Source organism: Channa argus, chromosome 1 (assembly GCF_033026475.1).
Source record: "Channa argus isolate prfri chromosome 1, Channa argus male v1.0, whole genome shotgun sequence".
Taxonomy (NCBI): domain Eukaryota; kingdom Metazoa; phylum Chordata; class Actinopteri; order Anabantiformes; family Channidae; genus Channa; species Channa argus.
The window spans coordinates 37,786,372-37,808,011 of NC_090197.1; the positions used below are offsets into that span (position 1 = coordinate 37,786,372).

Sequence of the window (21,640 nt, forward strand, 5' to 3'; positions counted from 1 at the left end):
ACATGGTATAATATGACGAATTCTTTAAAAACCATGAAAGATAGGTCAGAAGCTCAATTACAGGGAGTTTAAACACATTAACCTTGTGGGACCCACGGAACGAGTCATTAAATGGAGAGAAACCACACAAGACTCGGAGGAACAAAGACGTGCCTCTAAGTCTGCCTTGAAAATGTTAAAAACCCAATTGACCCACAATTTAGCCATCAAATGGCCACTGCGCATGGCTGGGACTATCTGCAGTACAGGTTAATTAACCAATCACACAGTGAGATAAGCATTTGCATAACTAAATGCACCATGTCTGCGAGGTCCAACACTGGAGTCTGAATCAATTTGGAGTACAGACTTAGTTAAATGGCTGTGATGTTAGGCCTAATTGCCTGCTTTGAAAAATAGATAGGAGAGAAAAACTCAGCCAAACTGTTGATCGTTTGTCTCAGTTCTTTCTTGCTAACAACAATGACTCTGTGTCATTGGCCATTTATAAAGACTACGAGGTAAATTGATTCTGGAATTGATTTTATCAGTGTCAAACCAGAAGCGGCCCATTCTTGAGCAAAGGGATTCAAATATCCAGCACGACAAATTTAATTGAGTGAACAAAGAATAGATGTGCACAGTTTTAAAGGGTTTCAATCACTCGCACCACTTTACATGTGGATCCAATTTAATCAAATGCTCACGACTTTAGACAAGAATCTACAACAACCTTTAAAAATAACTCCAAATGCCAATCTTAATAATAAAAAGCTTCTGAGCAGCCAAGCTGTAATTGCTATTAGGAGCTCTGTCTTTACTGTTGTCAATGTGTTTGTGTGGTCGGCTCATTAACAAAAGCTGACCCATTAAATTGGGTCAGTGAAGATCTACCTCAGGGACCATCAGACTAGTGAGGCAGATGACTATTTGGATGATTTGTCTCTAAGTGGATACATCAAGAGTACATCACTGGAGACAGTGTGTTCCCACGTCTTCAGCATTATTGATAGGCTGTGCATCTGTGGCGCAAGTCAATAAGGAGCAATACATGCACATGCAAATGCTGAGACTAGTGGGGCGAGTGCGTGACGTGCCCATCAGATGCACTATGAGAATCATACAAATGGAACTGCACTAAACACAAAATTCAAAGAGTTTATGGTGCAGCCTTGTATTTATGTAAATACTGGGAACAAGCAAACACAAAATGGCTTCCAGAATTATTTTGAGCCTTCTAGGTAAATACAATTCTCCATGCATATCATTGCTCACTTGCATAGGCCTACATGAAATTAAGTAAGGACCCTGGAAGGCCAAAAGCAGTGCATTTATTCATTTTTATGTTTTATTGATGCGAGCAAAGAGAGCTTTGCCCCAGGAAAGTCAACCAATCATTTTTCAGATTGGCTCTCACCCTCCAAGGAGTTGGATTTAGTCATCCTTTTATCCTTGCATTCTATTCTTGTTGCTTTCTTTGCGTCCTTTCCTTTCCTGTTTTCTTTTTCGTTCAAAGTCTTTGTCTTTGTTCCTTTTTATTTACTTCTTTTAACCATGCTCTCCAGGTACGTTTATTGTTTTTGCTGTGATGTGGTTTTGCATCCAGCACATTTCACAAGGAATCGACGCGTAAAGAAGATTAAACAAACCAAAAACCAAAGACAAATCCCAGTAAGATGTTATTTGACCAAAGATTTTAGCTCTTTCAAATGGCAGAATTGATAAGGCAACAAAGATATTACAGCCATATTGTCAATGTGACATATGGCACGAATGTCATATGGCAAATCGACTCTCACTCAACATGAGCGTTCAAGCATGCAGCGTATGCATGTACTGAACATTCACAGCCAAATCAAATCTTCACAAATTTCATATACCCATATATATATTTTTTTTTAAAGAGAACTCCTCACATTTGCTCAAAGTGCTTCAGTGGGATGTGAGAGCCATTGCAACACCATGTCGGTGGGCAGAAGATTTTCTACACCACTTGCAATTTTGCCATGAATCATCTGTGTACTGTACTGCCATATGGCTATTAATAAAATGAAATAGACTGTTGCTGCACTCAGAAAGCACTATAAAACTGCACTAACATCATGCTTCAAATGAAACCTGTTGCTTATTCAGCCTCCAGTAAAGCCTCATTAAGACAGCGCCCCTCAAATATTTTTTCTGTCTAATTGGGTAGTCAAGGGAAAAAGGGGAGTCTTATTCTGAACATCACACCTCCAGATTGTCTTTTCTTTTCTGCTCAGGAGGAACACATCATGGGAAGGAGAAACAATCTTTAGAAATGTGAGAAATATACACTTTCATGTGGATCGGGCACTGTTTTTGAACCTTGCCAGAAGGGACAAGTGCAGGATCTAAATTAATTTCCACGGGACCCCCAAAGTTGATAACAGTGAATGATGTAAGATTCTCCGTAACACTGCTAACAGCTCAGGCTCAGAGAAGTACTGACACATTTTTCTATTTCCATTATTTATTATTATTATGACGGATTCTTATGTACGTTTTTTTGGCGTGACACTAGTCCTAAACGCTTACAGCTAGAAACATGGTTCCAACTTTGTTTACTGACAGCTAATGTACAGTAATTGTTATGAATATTTTTATGAATGTTAAGTCTATGGGACCAATGTTTACACAGCAATATCTCAAAAACTACAGATGGTAACGCAATGAAACTTTGTGGACAGCTGCCCCATGATGAAATGCTTCACATCTTACAGTATGGTCTCTTTAGCACCAATGTGTGGCCAATGATAGAATTTGGAGAATAACTCAACAGAATAAAACCTACTTTCATGAAACTCTGGTCATACATGTAGGATGCCACTCCACACATGCCTGTGCAATAACATGCAGGTTTGCAACTAGGTGGCCCAACAGGCTGAGGTCAAGGTCTTATCTCAAAAACTGTAACTCTCAAAGTAATAAAAGTTGGTACACAGCTCCATTATGATGTCCTGCTTCACACTAACTGGCCGTTTATGGGACTGTATTGAAGATTTGTATTTTATTTTTTTAATTTCATGTTCTTTCCAGTCCTAAATTGTTCAATGCCTTTAATACTACGCAGTTCAAGGAACTGCAGTTTAGATTTTTTTTTTTCCAACTGCCTTCACTTCTAAAATGTTCAGGGCTTCCAGTCTCACAGTGGCGAAGGCTGCGAGCAGCTGTAGCAGCTGGCTTTCAGAAATCACACGCATTTTCTTTAGGAAAAGCCCATTCTAGTTTACCATCCTTTACCATCCTCTGAAAAGTTCATGCTGAGATGATACACATGTACAATTTTATGAATACAGTTTTGTATATTGTTCTGCAGGGTAAACACATCAATGGAGAGAGCAGCCTCTTGAGAATTACCCTTGTCTATTTAGCTCCTCTAACCACAATATCAAAATGTCTGACAAGTCGCCGGATTGTGTCAAGACTAATTATATTGTTTCTTAAGTACAAGCTTAAATAAGGAGCTTATTTTTACCCAAATGACATTGTTCTCTGTCAGTTGTCTGGAGGTTAGTTTTTGTGACCTTGGGTTTTAAATCCAAGTGATTTAATCAAATATAATCTGAAAGCCCTCAAGTGCAGGTGTTCTTTGACTTTCCTGGGCTGTGTGTAGAGTACAGTGCCGTAGTATGTGTGAATTTATTTATTTGACCTATATTTTACCAGTAAGATAAATGAGGTACTCATTGAGATTAAAAATCTATTTTTTTCAAGAGTGTCTTGGCCATGACAGGCAGCACAATCAACTAGTTCCAACATACAATAAAACAAGCATTTAGCCATTAAGTACAAACAAACAATACAAGCATTGATAATGAGCTTTAAACCATAAAACCCTAAAATAGTTGGTCAGGTAAAACGTGTACAGCCTGATGACTCTTCAAGACAGTTAACAAACTCTTAAACCTATTCAGTGAAAGTTTCAGCTTTGTTTGCAACTCATTCCATTAAGAAGGTGCAGCAAAGCTGAAAGCCTTTTTTCCCTGTTCGGTTCTAACTCGTGGGACAGACAACAAGAAAAGGCACTGAAACCTTAGACTGTGAGCTGTTCTGTTCGACATAGTCTAAATGCATGGGCATTTTTTTGTTTTACACTTTTCCATCTATAGAGTCAGACCATGAAGACATTCTGCACATGCATACATCTTCATAATAATTATATGTATAAGAATCACTCAAAAAAATGGCTTGGCCACAATACCAGCATCACACAAAAGATACACACAAATAAAAATATGTAACAGAGCTACACCAATATGCCGGTCAAAAACAGCATCACCATTACGTAGTCTGTTCAACAGGGAGAACTGATATGTTTTTTTTTCGCTTATACTATAACGTTTACAGCTTGGCAATTTTAAAACAACCACAGTATTATTATTATTATTTGTATAAGTGTGTAAAAATGTCAATGTGAAAGAAGTTTGTTGATGTGATGAACCCACAGCTTTTTGCACATGTGAAACAAATGTGGATTAACAATACTATTTGTTTAGTACTTAGAGTTTTAGAGTGTGTACATATTAATTTCATTTAAGAATGTGAAGTGGTACTTGTAATAAATTTGTATTTAAAGTACATTTACTTAGCTACTGACTGTGTACTTTTGACAGCTTGACTTGAGATGTCACATCTTTACTGCTTTTGGCCACTCTCAGCTAAAAACAAATCAACACAGTTTGACAAAATAATAAAATAGGTCATTAAGAGTATGTGGAGCATAAGCAAGAAGAAATGAAAGGATGAAAAGGTGATGAGAAGATTAAAAGAACTGATGACCACAATACATCATATTAATTCCTACATAATAAAAAGTCACCTTCTAACCCTAAATAATATATTTTGAGCTCAAATGAAGCCTGTAATCAACCAGGTTGGGGTGAGGCTCATCTTTTACCGAATTTCCCAAGCCTGTGTTACAGTGAAGATTACCAAAAATGGACTCTTCACCATTACTGCTTCAAATAAGAAGCAGAAAAAGTGGTTTGAAGGATAAGCAGGTTGAAAACATGAACACAGTGGTAAGAGCCAAGTCAGATGCAGAGCCATGGGGCCCACTAATGCATCATGGCATTATCAAACACCAAAAGCTGGAATACCAATGTGAGAAGAGCAAGTCGGGACTCTATTGTTCACCTCACTGCACTGCATTTCAGTGGCCTGTTCATGCAGATGCAATTCCAAAGACACAAAAATAAAACCTGTTTCATTTGTTGTGCAGCTCATTACATTCTCAACTTCATTAAGGGAAGGAAGACAGAAGCCAAGGGCAGGAAAAAGTCATTTGAGCAATTTGACAGACACTGGTTTCTTTAAGTCAACTAGTTAATTAATATCCTAGATCTCCAAGCCACACTGAAGTAAAATACCGTTACCCAAGCACAAAACAAATAGTTCTGTGTTCTTTAACTTACATGGAAATTACAAAAACATGCCTAGAATCTACCAGTACAGATGTAGAAAATGATGTGTATCAATGTAAGCTCTACACTTACTGCTAAAAACACTGTAGACAAATTGTATCCTCTTTTTTCCTGAGATTAAATATTAATATATTCATGCATCCATTAGAAATTATCTGATGCAAACACCTGCAGAGAGAAGAAATAAAGTATTGTTTGCAAATTTGCATAAATGTCTTTAAGGTTTGACAGCAGTGAGGGCAAAATCAAGATGCACTACAAGAGGGTAGGGGGATGAAAACACAACATGTTCATTTTGGCTCTGAGGACATCTCCAAAGTAGAGCACTTAGTGGAAAAGTCAAACTTCTTAATAGAAACGGTGCGCTCGAAGCCAGGTCTTACTCCATCTTCATCTTATCTGTGGACAAAATTGATTGATTGTACTTTAGTGGGTGAAAACATACACAGGGATGCTGCTTTCATCAAGGAGACCTCAGCAAAATGGCCTTTGTGCATTAGTCCGCTGTCTGTATGTTTGGTTGTCCTCCTGACTTCTGCGTTTTGGTCACATAGGCCTGATGCTTTGAGCTTGAGAGGTTTCTGCAATCAATTTGGTCCATTATGGGGAGAAAATTAATGAAATGGGTGGAATACAAAAGGGTTTCACTTTTAATACAGCTCTATTGTGCGGACATTTTGTGGGCACGTTATGTCTCGCTCCTGCTTACAACAATGCACAATAAAATGTGCTGTTTGCCATTAATGGGAATAAAAGATTGTGATGGGTCTGCTTCATTTCTTTTAAAAAGGCTTAAGGTAAACAGTCGGTGAAATAAGTTTAATGGACTGGGTAGAGGAGTGTATACCACTCCATATTTTTATTCTGTGTTTTGATGTTGATTCAGGGCTAAATGCACTCTGGTTTGCATGAAAAAGTGAAAAATAAGTAATGTAGCATTCAAGGGCAAATCTGATGGCAGTTTTAGAAGTCATTTTAATGTTTTGACACATTTGACAAAGTTTTAGTCACATCCCATGCAATGTCAAATTAATTTGATGCATTGTAAGTGGTGTGGAGAGCCAGAAATACAACATTAGCATTTTACTTTTACAGATTTTTTTTTTTTTTTGCTCCATGCCACACTTGTTTTCTAATACTTCGTGCTCAGAGGTTAAAGTTACAGTAGCATGACTACATTTGTTCTTTTTGTGTGCAGTGCTTTTCATTAAGCCATGTACTGCAACAAAGATTGGAAATTTACTAGTGTGAAATATGATATTATAAAATTCTTGTTTTTGATCATTTTGAACACTAGTTAGCATTTTGGAGACGTTTGAGCAGTGCAACATCATTCAGACACTTCTTCTAGTCTCTTCTGTTCCTTCACAGCTTTGGCTCCTAATGGCTTGGCTTCTGCCCAGAGGGGTCTGAGCTGGAGCCAAAGGCAATAGTGGGTCCAAATTAAGATTTTGGAAGACAGAAGCCCTCCACCTAAAATGACCCCCTTTACTGCCAAAAGTACTGTGAGACTCAGATCATAGGCTAAATGTGTCCCAGATAGCCCTGTTTTGTCTTTCCCTTGTTACATATTTGCATTTTTAATAATGTGGAGAAGCAAACTGGCTATTCTTCAAGGTTTAGTTAACATTCAGACTCATTTAGAAATGATGTTTATATACAACATTTGTGTTTCCAGTGACATTTAATAGGAAACCTAAGTGCTGCCAGGGTTATTTTCAGTGGAAGACTCTGGTTTTCAAGTTGGGCGGGTGCCAGCATTTCCTGATTCTGCAGTCTTTCAGCCGGGTGGTCATATAAAATATATTTTAGGCATCTTGTGATAATTAGGTCTAAACATTGCAAATACAGTCGAGTAAATCATCTCCTCTCCAGGTATCATCACTGTGACTGACACATAAACTGATAAACTAAATGGTGTTTCAGTTCATTATGTGTCTTCATTGTCACAGTAAGGGTTTTGAGGGTCTAAAATGTTTTTCATCACAGAGAAACATCTGATCCCGTCCTGTAGTCCCACATAGGTTTAGATAACAAAGATCACAGTGAAATAGTGCACAATAATGCACTCCACCACACACTATGCGACTAACTGATAACTTATAACATTGTAAAAGTAGAATTTTTTGCAGAACTGCTCTATTGGATTGCATTAGATTGTAGAGTTGTACCTGATAAATTGGCCAGTGAGTGTATTTGGTTTTGAAATTTTTTCCATTTAAACATTTTTTAGGAGACAATCTGGGTAACGCTGGGTCAATAATGGCATGTACTGTTTATTTAATTACATGTTCACTTAGATATATATGCTACACAGATGAGCTTTAATCTGAGTTGTGTGTTATGAGACATTTTCAGCATTTGTTTGTCCACATGGATGAAATTTTTAATTTAATGGTATTTAATCCTGACATTGTGAACAAACACTTCTTAAACCTTCTTTTCAGAGACTAGCTGATTTGCATTTGTCATTTGCATCCACAACACTTGGATGGATATTTTGTCATTATTTCTGCTATAGTATTCAGCCATATTTAGTTGCTCATTTGTAGCTTCTAATTTGGCGGCAAGTTTTTAGACCAAAGCAAAAGCAACCTGTCATTTTAGGGGATTTTCTCCTTGATATCTATTGAGCGAGTGTTCTGTTTTCTAAATACGTCATTTTGTTGTTTGGGAATTTTCAATCAACTCAATTGATTGCACGGCATGTTCATGATGCTTAAGGTTGGGTCTTTTGTAACTTATTCAATAGAGAAATACATTTTGCACCCCGACCGCACCAGAGAATAATACATTTCTGTCATTATAAACTGCCAAGTCAAACCATTATTTAAGCTGACTGCCACCTGAACAATCCCAGTCATCTTTAAACTTAATAGGAACTGCTCTGCTGCTCCAGGCTTTATGCTGCTTCAAAGCCCAGTGAGTCGCAACACATAATGTAACCAAACGGGGGCCATTTAAGAGAGATTAAACTAAATACAAATCAAGCGTGACCTTTAGGTGTAAAAACTTCTTGCATGAAGTTTGAGTTCACTCTTTGTCAGTGGTGATTAGTGAAAACGTCATCTCCCAATTTGAATTTCAGTTTTATGATATTCCCTAATCAAAAAAAAACATGCATAAATTTGTTTTCATAACCTAATCACATATACAGAGTATAATGTGTCTATCACACTGTGGCAGTTATTAAACTAATTAATCACATGCAAACCTGTCGAATAAGATTCTGCACCCACTTTGCCACTTTGATTAAAACATGAAAATATGTGTGTGTGTGTGTGTGTGTGTGTGTGTGTGTGTGTGTGTGTGTGTGTGTGTGTGTGTGTGTGTGTGTGTGTGTGTGTGTGTGTGTGTGTGTGTGTTTTAGAGAGAGAGACCAGTAGGGAGGTAAAAGCGATGACAGCATGCTTGAACATACAACTGATGGCAGATTTTTATTTGCTGCTTAAAATGCACTTTGCAGGGCAAAAACTACAGTCTAAGTGCTGAGAGTTGATGTGGTGCATTATGGGCTCTGAGCACAAATGATTCCCAGAAAAAAGCCACACTTGCATGTCATTTGAGGAATAAAAACTGGAATTTCACTGATTTATTACTACAGAGAGGGTGACACATGTATTCTATAAGACTAAACTAAAGCAAAAAAAAAAAAAAAAAAAAGAACAGGTAATACTTCCTTCTTCTCAGGAAACCTTTTGAAATGGTTATACAGGCTCCCGAGCATTGTTTCTCTGTATTAACCAGCAGTCTACCTGTTATATAGCACGCCGCCTTGCTGCAGTTTCTATCAGCGTCTTACAATCACAATGGTGGACAAAGCACCCCTGAAGGTTTGAGACTGGCTGGATTAAGACGTATGATACTATCACCTCAAAAGGACAAGGAGGGAGCAGACAACAATAGCTAAAAAACAAGATTAACCTGATTTTGTGTCGTTGGCTACTACTTTGAAATTCAAATAAAAACTATACAAAAAAACTAAAACAAACAAAAAAAAACACTTAAATTATCCATCAATGGTGTTTTAATAGTAATACACACAAACACACAGTATAAGGCTTAAATTAAAATTTCCCATAGCTGACATGCTGCAAAATAATACGTGTGTCACAGCGAGTCACAGTTTGTACTCAAATGTTAAAACATGAGCCACTTTTCATTTTCAGACACAGTATGGATCAAAATCCCCTTTGCCAGTAACTAGGGGGGGGGCACAGATGAAAAGTGCACACATAAAAGATTTTACAAGGTCACATCTCAGCCACTTTGACACAAAATCATGTGTTTTTTTTAAATTAATGGATCTTAATCCAAAATTGTTATAAACTGTAGAAAATGAAAGAGAAATGTGGGAAATTATCAGAACACCAGCACCGAACAACTTTTCCCTTGTTGTATCTCAACACCACAGTAGCAGCTTTTTAATGCACTTTTCATCATCCTGTAACATCCACAAACTCTGGTCAAACACCTCTGTGCATTAGGATCCGTTTCCATTTGATTTCATGGATCAAGGAGTTTTTATGCAACCAGCTCCAATATGCTAAATGGAATGGCTGTCTATCTAATGAACCGGTTTTAAACACAGGTGCCCCCCAGGGCCGTGCCATTTCCTCTTTTTTAGTGTCTATTTATACCACTGAGATTATGTGCAACAATAACTGCCTCGTCCTGATTAAGCATGCGGACAACACAACCCAGGGGGCTTGTCTGATTCCCAGTTGAAAAAAAATAAATAAATGTTACAGAGCTGACAGACTGGTTTGATTCTGGCCGTCTCAGAAAACAAATAGGCAAAAAAAGGAAAGACATTTATTCCACAGCAAGAAGGAACACCTAGTGTGATCGATGTCCAGCTACAAATAAAACATGGTCCTAATAGCAGGTCAATGAGGATGACCAGACCCTTATTTTTATGATACGTGGGCAGTATTTACACTAACACACAGAACTGTGTCTGTAACAGAAGCTCCGGGGATGAGATGTCAATAAACACGCTTATTAACTCTCTCCAGCTTCTACACAGTCCTAGTTTGGTCAGTGGTCTGTGAGGAACTTGCAAAAATGGTCAATCAGGTGCCTAAAATCATTTGGCTGCCAATAGCTCCCTGATCACCAGCTGGCTCGGACACTAAGACTTTTGTCTTCAGTTGAGGGGGGAGTCGCTGCATCCCTTGAGTGCAGAATGTGCTGCAGCGACTGTTTTAAAGATTACCAACATAGTCATATCTCAGCTTGAACACTCAAGTGAGGCAAAAGACTATAATATTGATTTGCCACGGAGGATATCCACAGCCAAGCATATTTATTTGTGTTTTTAATTAGATTGTTTTTCTATTTTTGTCCACATTTGTAGCATTATTACAAATTGTGCCCAGGCAACAAATTGTTTTATATCTTCAAATCTTCATCCCCATACACATTCAGGACAGATTTAAGGAGCAAGAAACACAATCAATACAACATGTAGTTAAGAAGCATGAATTTAAAAGGAATTTGTGCAGTATATGTTTTATTCCCATGGTAGAGTCTAATCAATGTTATCTCTGTTAAAGTCAGAGACCAGAGAGCTCCGGGCTTTGATATCTGAGACAATCACAGAAATCGAATAATAGTTGGAAGACTGATTTGTGGACAGATTTGAGGTTTTATATGATGAAATTCCTTATCAAATCTGAAGTCTGAAGATCCCCTGCTGGCACTTTCACCATCACCTTCTACATCTTTCTCATTTAACACCCTATGGGATTTTACATCTTGGCCAGATCACAGGCAAAGTCTTGAAGTGAATATTTGATAGAACTATCCTAGACCACAGGAATGAAGTAATTTTCCTTCAAATGTCCCTTTTACATTGGATTTATTATCAGTCATTTACATCTAATATAGCCTGAGCTCTAACATCTAGTCATAAAATGCCATCAATTTAAACTCTGCAGTTTCAGACGTACTTTGGGGACCACGGACAGCGGCTCAGACTGTATAAATCTCAAATGTTGACTGGCTGCAGTGACAAGCCCATCAGTGATGATCCAGTGAACAGTGTCCTGCAGTACAAAAGGCCCTCACTGGTGAAGACATCTCAAACCAACAACATATTTCAAAACACATCTTGCAAATCAGATTTTCTTAGGTGCATTTTTGTACAGTCCACAATGATGCATCAACATGCCCAAAGCCAGCGATGCTTCCCATGTTATGAGATACAGTTTATTACCAGAACATGTAAGAGTAAGAAAATAACAATTAGGGATTTAAATATATAATCCAGTGAAATAAATCTGCATTTGTTTGGGGCAATGTGTGAATATCTGCAGTGTTTCTGGGACACAAAAATCTACTGATTTGGTCCCAGATTAATTTTACTGCCGCATGCCCTCTACCCCAGCAAACTGAGGTGATCTGAATTACCTGAAGAAAAAAGGCAGAGTAGCACCTTACTTTTGTACAGAGCTGTTTATAGTTCTAAGATCTTTGTGCCTGATAACTGGTGGAGCCTGCAAACACTTTCACATGCTGTATATGTAAAGTAAGAGATATGATCTCATGGTTTTGCCTTTGTGATGGTAAAATTATGTGCAATCCCAAAGTGTGCATGCTGCTGTAGTGTGTGTGCATGTGCTGTAGAGAGAGAGTGTGTGTGTGTGTGTGTGTGTTTGTGAGAGAGAGAGAGTGTGAGAGACAGAGAGAGAGCCAGTGAGTGAGGGTGGAGGTGATCTGGGTGGTTGCTGCAATGTCTTTTCATCCATTTGAGATGTGCACATTGCCATTAGCCTTTTCAAGTGCAAAGCCTGGCACCACATCAACAACAACTATATTGCAATTCTGGATTAATTCAGGCAATTAGACAGCTATCAACTACTTGCAGGTCAAATGTCAACAAGAGAGGCATGGTTCATTTGCTAAAAGGTCAGATTGTGTCTCATCAGCCTCACATTAAGGGGCCAAGTTGGACACAAACCATTTTAATTGTAGCTACTACACCTTCCTGAGAGACATTTCTTGATTATTTCATAAATTATTAATGTGTTGTGATTGGTGCCAAAAAACCCTGCACCTTCCCACAGCTCTGTGACACACAGATTTACCTGCGGGGTTAACTATTCATTCCAAGTTGTGGTGAAACTGTGTTCATTTGAATTATTCTACTCTAGTTTGAAAAAGCGAGAGGGAATCCTGTAAGTACACGGTCATGTCCACCCGGTTACCGAACAAACAGGCGCGCAACGCGCACGCAGACATAGCCTCAATGTACGCAATAACAGCTAATAAAACTACAAATGCAAAAATAGAAAATCCATATTTTCTATAATAGACCGTGATTGAATGGAATTTAATTGAAAGAAACGATTTCCCTTCGCGCGCGCTGAAACAGCTGTGCGTAAAATGCTTGGAAATATGCATTTCTCAGAAAAAAAAAATGGTTTGCATCCATTATGAGCTGTGTGATTTCCATGTCGGGTAAAACCACTATGAATAGGTGTTAGTGGAAACTCACGCTGCTGTTGTGTCCGGACCAGTGCACCATCGCCTGGTTGTGTGCGGAGTCTCCCGACAGAGCGAAGGTAGAAGTGTCCAGGTGAGGCTCACTTTGCCTCGCGTTAGACCCTCTGGTGTCCTCTCCTGTGCGCCGATATTCGGCTCTGGAGTTGGAAACACCTTGGACAGTGTCCACAAACCTCTCTCTTGACTGCGCTTCTCCACTCACACTGCTATCCACATTTTCGATGTATGTTGGACCCACACTCCTTTTCACCTCCTTTCTTGCAACGGGAAATGGGTTTTCTAACCTTGTATTTACTGTAGGTCGCCTTTGGGTGTGTTCGGAAATGTTGTCGTACTTTTTACCAAGTGTTTTGACACGGGGGGGATAGTTTGGTGCTGTTTTAATGCCGATCAGTGCCTCTCTTCCAAGTCCACTCTCCGTTTCACTCCCCGAATTCTTGTCATTGTTCCATTTCAAAGGACCGACCGGTTCCCTTTTAAAAGCATTTAAAACTTTTGTATGGTCGACTTTGAGTGAGACTCGGGTTACACGTGCTTCCAACGGCATTACCTCCAGGCGATAAAATCTCTCGTTTGCTCTGGGAGAACTTATTTCCGCTTGAGCCATAAAGTTGGGGTGAAATCCGTACAGCAATACGGACGCCAAAAGAGAAAAACTCCAAAATGTCCACAGTTCCATTGTATTCCTCCAAGCCTATGGGTTGCCAGTGTTAAAAAAGATGCAACGGTGCTGTTCGCCTTGGATAATGTTCAAGGCATCATATTTACGAGCAAGAAGCCATTGAGCAGACCCGCTCACGTCCAGGAATTTGTCAAAGTGAGAAACCAGTTGGGGAGGCGCTGCGCATCAGGCGAACGCACCGACGGAGACTGACTGCAGGAAAGGTTAGAGCCCATTGTTCATGATGATGTTTACGGGAAAAAAAACAGGTTTGCCTCGTCGAAATCATTTTAAAACTATTCCACAATATTAGTTACATTTTTATTCAGTGAGATCTTAGGTTATTTATTTATAAAACTATAAGTTACCCGAAACAGCACTTGATTGACAGCAAAAGTAATTTGCGCTTTGCAGAACAGTGTTGCGTTCACGCCGTGGCAACATTTTGCCTCTGAAAGCACAGGGGAAAACACATCGTTTACTCGCATCAATCAGTATCAGATTCACCTGTCAGCTGTGTGCACGTGCGTGCGCGTGTGTGGCGTTTTTATGGAAAATTCAGTTGGGCATCCCGATAAAGATCCAGACGTGAAACTAATATCGTTCCTGATGGGCAGAGCCGCAGAGGTGCAGGATTTTCTACCTGTCCACAACACTTTATCTAATTAGAGCACTAATATCATGTGCCTCAGGCCTCCTACTGCAGATTGGCCCAGGCAACAAAAAGAGCTTTGAAGTCATGTTATGGCACATTTCCTGTCATCTTTATGACTGGTAGGGGTCACACAAGCAAAAAGCCTCCAACAACTCTGTCTTAATATGGGAACCATCACATTTCACATTAATGGTTCAATTTTACAGAGCCTTTTTAAAATTTGCGCTTTCTCCAAATCAATATGCTATTTGAGAGGTATTAGTTTCAATTAGTAAAGCCAAATGAATCCTCAAAGGCAATTCCTGTATCCTGCTGACAGAGCTTTTTTGTCAGTCGTTGCACAAATGTACATCAGTCTTGTTATAATTTTCTTTTTCTGTGTAAAAACTATTGAGGCCTGGTCCAGGGCTAAAGCACGCATTAGGTTTATTTGCATCAGCTGTCAGACGTTGCCCAAGGGAGAAACTAACGAAAAGAATTTGTGTGTTCTCCAAGGATGACGAGCACACGTTTGAATCACAAGAAAAGGACAACGAATGTAAAATATGCCCTTGAAATGTGAGTTACAAACTTGGGTATGTACCCTAAGATGAAGTGAGGTCAATTACTTCATTTTCTCCAGGTTAAAACAATTCAGGACCAGAAGACACTCTGCGCTAGCTTCCAAACTTGAAATGAACATGTCAAGTAGTGTGGAATGTTCTCTCACTCAACAAGTGTACAATTGTAGTGTGACTATTACCGTGCAGCTGTCCTCCTGTCTTACTCTCCATTTGACAGTGAACACATTATCTGAAAATATTTGGGACTGCAGCTTGTTACTGTACTGTGGATGAACTCTTGGCTGCAAAATCATCTACTGAGCTGTAAAACATAGTGTAGCAGGAGCATAGGAAACTTCACAGTCCCTGAAAGCTGCACAGCACAAATCAAGCACAAAACAATCCACTGGAAGGACTGACATTGACACGAGTTCATTGCTGAGAACAGCACCTTCTGATCTCTCAAACATTCATAGACAGCACAGTGGAAACAGCAATCAGGACCTTAGCCAGCAGTGCCATTCTCCTCAGAGGGCTCGCTTCTTGGTCACCGTTTTTTGGCACGGCTGTACAAACAAATTGAGATTCATACAAGTGAGGACTCTGGGCAGCAGGTGTTACTGTTGCAACTCAGCCGCACACCAGACAGCTCACTCTCTCTACAGGCCATTCCCGCCAGAACGCCTCTGCAATGAGGGGGTAATTGGACTGATCACACTCTGTTTACCCATCATGCTGCTAAAATGAAGTGGGTTGTTCCCAAACACAGTATGACAGGCCGGGGAGGGAGGAAGAGCCTCTTCCATCAATGACACATCTTTTAATCTGTACTAACCTTGGGTTGGGAGAGCTTTGTGTGGATAACAGCGTGAGTGTGAATGTGTGTTACAAAGAGAAAAGAATAGAGGGGAGCATGTTTATACGTGAGGAAATATCTGGAGAGGGTTTTTTTTTGTGAGCATGTGAGTCTGTGCCCCACATCCTGTGTGTATTTAAACTATGACAAGGAATATTGCATATCTTCCTTGGTGGAGAACATCCTAGTTTCTGCATAGGTCTGAGCCAGTGAAAGAGAATAGGAGAAAAAAACCGAGATGAGAGGACATGACTGAAAACTGTACATCTGTGTAGCTCATTCAATTTTATGTGCTATCCTCCCAAGTGTAGATCATTAGCAAGATTATCAGATGTAATCATTTCATTCTGGTGGCGCATAACTCAGATAGTCCCTGCAAACAGCACCATCTTCTCTCCTGTTCCTGCTGAAGAAGGGAGCACACTCTAAAGCTTTCAGGACAAAATCCCATTTGTGCATCCGCTGTCTGCATCCCAAGCTTGTTAGTTCCAACACTTCAGTGATCCCGGCGGAGCGGACGCACAGGCAGTAGCAGGAACCATAATGGCCATCACCCAGACAGCTCACACTCGCAAGCAGGAGATGAACAGCAAGGTGCACTCCCCACTCAGCTATACCCATGCCATTAAAAAGAGAAACTTTCTTTTATTGTAGATGGCAAAACACTTATTCTGTACCTTCTTCATCGCCTAGATGAAGGCAAGGCTTTTTAAAATCACAGTGGGAGGAGTAGTTTAGGACAGTATGCCACTACAATAAACTGCCCTGTCACTGACAATGCAGCTCTTCTCATTGGTGAACCACTATATTACCATTATCTCTTTGATGTTTTTGTTCTTAAGCCTTTCCTGCACACGCTTGATCCTTTCAACACATCAATACAATTTACAATCCTCCACAGCTATTGCTCATTTTTCACACAAATTTAATCAGTTTGTAGAATTTTCTAATTTGTTATTCGCTTAATTGTAGTTATTGTTCCTTCATTCATGATGTTTGAGGAAACGTTATCATGAACCTTCCTTTTAAAAAAAAAAAACGGAGTTTATTTTAATCATAATATCTGTGACATTTTATTGACAATGTTCCTCAATTTTATCTTGTCTCCAGCTTTGGAAGTTGCATAAAAGCTTTACTTCTGTCCACATAGTTTGATTTGCTGGAGTAGTAGACCCCAAACGGATTCCCACCAATACCACCTAATGAGTCTAGAATCATTTTCAAAAGATGAATCTATAGAGGCTATGTGGCTTTTACTTACTTTCCATGATAAGATGCACGTGGGCCATGCTGTAACCTGAGATACAGGGTTTTATTAGAATGGGACGGACATACATACATACATACATACATACATACGTAACAGACCAGGTGTTTTTATTCATGCTTTGGAAGCATTTTGTTTACAAAGAGCACACAGGGGAGCCTTTTGGGAACACCTTGGAAAAAAGAAAACAATCGGATTAGACAGTGTGCAAATCAATAGCCCATTGACTCTCCAAAGGTCACTGCTGGAGAAGGGACCACATGGGCCATGTGTCAAGGGAGATGGGTGTGAAGAGGGCTGAGACAGTATTATATTTGCTGAATAATAATATTTTGTGTCTGTGTTGTGACATGAAACTCATGTTAAATTAAAAGAAACATGCGCACACAACCTTTACTGTTTATTCCGCAGGGTTGACAAAACCATACACAGCTGATTAGATTTTGTTTGTGTTTTATTTAAATAATTTTTCTTCCATTGTTTTCTCTATTTGGGTTGCTTTCTGAAAAAAAAAGTGAGATTCATTGGGTGGAAATATGGCTTTGGGATGTGGTTTCACGCGTAGCATGTGTAACAAAGAAGATTTAAAAAAAGGATTAAAATAAAACTGTATTGCTGCATCAGAAGTGCATGAGACAGGTCCCTATGGGCATGTCCGCCATCCACCTTGATCACCTCCCTACTGTAACTGTAGCGCTTCCCACAGAAGATAAAAGGTCAAAAAATCTGGGCCGCTATTCTATTCCCTCTCACATTTTCAGTATATATTCTTTATTTCTATGAGACATTCAAGATTCAAACAACCTTATTGATTCCACGGGGAAATTGTGTTGCCTTGTTACAGCTGCTCTCCATGTGAAAAGTAGAAAAGAAAGGAAAAAACTTCCACCAAACCAAGACAATAAGTACAAACTACTGATCAATAAGTCAGAAAAAACTCAGTTAGAGGAATAAGCATAAATGAAATAAAAATAAAACAAAACAATACTATTTGTCCAAACAATACCATTTACCATTTTGACCATGTGGTCCGCTCCTTTTTACAGAAGGAGGATGAGTTGAACAGTTTAATGGCCACTGGGAGAAAGGATCTCCTGTGCTGTTCTGTGGAGCACTTGACTGTGATCAGTCTCTGGCTGAAAGTGCTCCTCTGTGCAGCCAACACGCAGTGGAGTGGGTGGGAGGGATTGTCCAGGATGGAGAGGAGTTTGGAACATTCTCCTCTCAGCCACAACATGCAGAGGGTCCAGCTTCTCCCCCAGAGCAGCACCAGTGAATCTATTCTGTTTACTCTTTATTTCTAGCAGACCAGTCGCTGATTTCATAGAGAATTTGTGGTTGTAGGTCTTACTATGAATAAACAAATGTTTCTGGCTCATGTCTCTGTTTGACTTCTTCTTGTCACAGTGTTCACTTGATTTCAGCAATCAACTCACTGGGTATAATGTTACTATAATGAAATACAAAAAAAGAAAAGAAAAAGCCATCCATATTTTTAAAAGGAACATGATTATACTTTAGTAAGAAGTGGCACAAGGCCTCAGAGAATACAAGTCTATTTTCTGTTTTATAATGTTCGGTTCCATACATTAATCTGTTTGTTTCTAAACTGAGTTTGCACACGTTTGCTCTCAGCATTACCCTTATATGCCAGTTGGGTGAAATTCCCACATACTTAGCCAGAAATGTGCGTGACTGTCTGTCTCTGTCAACCATGCGATGGACTGGCAATCTTTATGGGCTGGTTTCCTATCTCATGGCAAACACATGCCAGAAAAGGAAAAAAACCCTGGAAATGTTTAAGATCTGAGAGAAAATAAATCGTTTATTTTTTCTTTTTTAACCCCTTCTGAGTGAATATTGATGCATGAGCATATGTGGCTCCGAATAATGTTTTCAAATTTTTATTGCTCTTGAATGTCACAGCAATCTGACCTAGCAACCATGATCAACAGATAACATAACACAACTACAAAGCGGGTCTGTTCTTTTTTAATGAACATGTTTGTTTATTGCCACTAAAGAGTGAACACCATCTGTTATCAAACTGAAATTCTTTGAACCATTTATAATCCCAGATCTGTGTCTTAAAGGAAAATGCCTGCATGTTTATGCAAAAGGGCAGTTTGAGTCATGTATTTGAACATTTCAGATTTGAACCTTAGTTCAGCTGTTAGTATGTGCCACTGACCATCCCCAAGCCCTCCCCTCTACAAGAAGCATTCATCCTGAGGACAATCCTGTGCACATTTCATTCTCTAAAAGAAACTTATTTTAATGTCAGGAAAAGGAGTAGTAGTAATGGAACCTATTTAATTATTATATAATATAAATAACATCTGTAATGTTAAAGTTCAAGCAAATCTGCTCAAGTTGAACGAATTCGCCTCTCTTTTCATTGGAACTGGCTAAATTATCCCGTTTCTAGCTTTAGGACATCTTTAAGTTCACAAATAGTGGTTAGGATGTCGAACTATACTGTCTGAGTAATATATGCATGCATACATTTAAAAATATATGCATGCAATAGTGGTATTCTTATTTAAATTAGTTCTAGTAGGACTGGATGGCAAACAACAACAGCAAAAGATTAGATTAGAATAGTGATAAAAACCGGCATGACACCAAGTTCATCCAAATCCCTTCTTTCCTTGTTAGCATTATTATGATGTTGGGGCAGATTTATAGCAGTATAACACCGCAAATTAAAAGGAACCAGTACGTGTTTAGAATGAAAAATGGTATAAAAAAAAAAAAAAGCCTGTCGATCCCATCTTTGCCGCTCCTACATCATAAACAAGTAATGGTTCTATCGCTTTACTGTCATGTTATATTTTATGCTGACAAGAGTGCAGCCGGAGGAAAGAAATGTCTTCCTTGTTATGGCTTTTGTCCCACATTTACACATCAGTTGTGTGGGCTCACTCGGACATTCAGTGGGTTTCCTCACAGGCTGAAAGGAAAGTCGATACTGCTTAAAGCCCTCTGCAACTTTTTAGATTTTTTAAATGAGCACTTTAGAACTCAGCCAAAGGTGAAGTGGTCTCTGCTCCCTTACTTTTTTGGGTCTATTGGCAGGCAATTGCTTACCACCAACAGCCGTTTTCCTCCCACCACACATGTCCACACACACACACACACACACACACACACACACATGCACACACACACAAAGATTTTGCCTTTTTGTCTCCCTCTCTTTCTTGGTCTCTGCATCTTCCTTTCAAGTACATTCCCACCCTCCCTACTCCAACCCATCCTCTTTCTGTCTATGTGTCTCCACTTGCACTTCCTCGCTTCTTTCCCATCTCACCCCTTTTGAAGTCGGAGACAGCTCGAAATCCAGCGCGGTTCTTTTTTGGACAGCCAAGGGGAAATGGCTCAGAAAGAGGGGCTCAAGTTCGATTACAGCTGTTAATCAAAAATCTACACTGCCCAGCGTGGCGTGATGTGAGAAATGATTTTGGTTTCGATCTGTCAAAGCCACTATATGTTACATGAACAGTCTGATATGAAGATATATTGTGCATCTACACACTCTAACACTCTGGGTAGAATTAGAAAAATGAAAAACTCACAAGAACTCAACAAAGTACACACCCGTGAAGATATGCAAGCGACGACAATGAAACTGAAAACAGAACAAATCCATGCTCAAGCTACTGAATCTTCTCTGGCTCAGTGCAATTCATTCGCCACACAGAAATAATATGATTCTGCAAACCCTGGATTATTGAACATTCACTCCCGACGTTTTTTTAAAGCCACTGTGTGTAGAATTTTTATGTGATTATAGCAAGTCATTCTTTTTGAATTACTCTTTTCTATTCTTTTTTATTATGTTCTCTATAACTGAGACAACCCTGCTAGCAGTACAAGTTGATTTTGGCCACTTTTGTTTCTGTTTTTTATATTTTGTTTGGATTTTTTTGAATATGACTACTGATGGGGAGGGGGGTTATACTATTATTATGTTGTTCACCCTTCCAATCAAAGTAAACAACAATAGAGAGTCACAGAAATAGTTATAACAAAAGAAATGCAACTTATTGACTATGTCTGAAATCACCCCCTCATTCGTAATTGAGATTTTACTTCATCATTTTGCATCATCATCACAGCTGAAGTCACACAATAGTATTTTTTATATTTCTTGCCCCATTACTCTATCAATCTTGCTCAATCCCCTGATCTCGGCCATGACTTTGGTGAGTGGTGTAGAAAATATTTCTAAAACTAAGCAAAGGCTGGGATCAACAGTAAACAATAAAATCATATGCTCTGACTTCTGGTGCCCAGAGGAAGGCAAATGCTTATGAACTCACCCACCACCACTTCTACCACGCTTACCTCACTCTTTGGCACTTGTACAGACTCTAAGTTGCTGCTTGCCCACTCATCAGCCTCTTCATGCTTGTTCATGCTTGCACTGTGCTGCATGTGATGGATTAGTTCAGCACATTTAAGCACCAAGCTGTCAAATAATCATGACACAATCAGCCACAAGCCCTCAAGTAGCAGAAATATGCTGCTAATAACAAATTGAAAATACAAAAGCAATAAAATATTGATATTTTTGTGACCCCCCCTCCCCATCTCATTGGATTGTCATGGCACTGAATACTAATAACTGAATTTATCTACTCTAGCCACCATGTTTAGTTGTTGCATCTGGCCCCTCTCTCTTTCATAATCATGCATTGAGGTAGATGGATGGCGTTGAACTG

The 21,640-nt window shown here is 39.2% G+C and overlaps 1 protein-coding gene across 2 annotated transcripts in view; it reads right to left on the reverse strand.

Moving 5' to 3' along the window:
* Positions 1-13,847, reverse strand: part of sorcs3b (sortilin related VPS10 domain containing receptor 3b) — a 47,983-nt gene extending 34,136 nt beyond the window's left edge. Inside the window, exon 1 of one of the 2 annotated variants that reach the window (XR_010915364.1) lies at positions 12,925-13,847. Coding sequence is in view for 1 of the 2 variants with exons in the window: in XM_067518390.1 (XP_067374491.1) it covers positions 12,925-13,611 (687 nt within the window). In the remaining variant the exon portion in view is untranslated. The remainder of the gene's footprint in view (positions 1-12,924) is intronic. The other variant, XM_067518390.1, reaches the window with a different exon arrangement.
* Between the last annotated feature and the right edge of the window lie 7,793 nt (positions 13,848-21,640).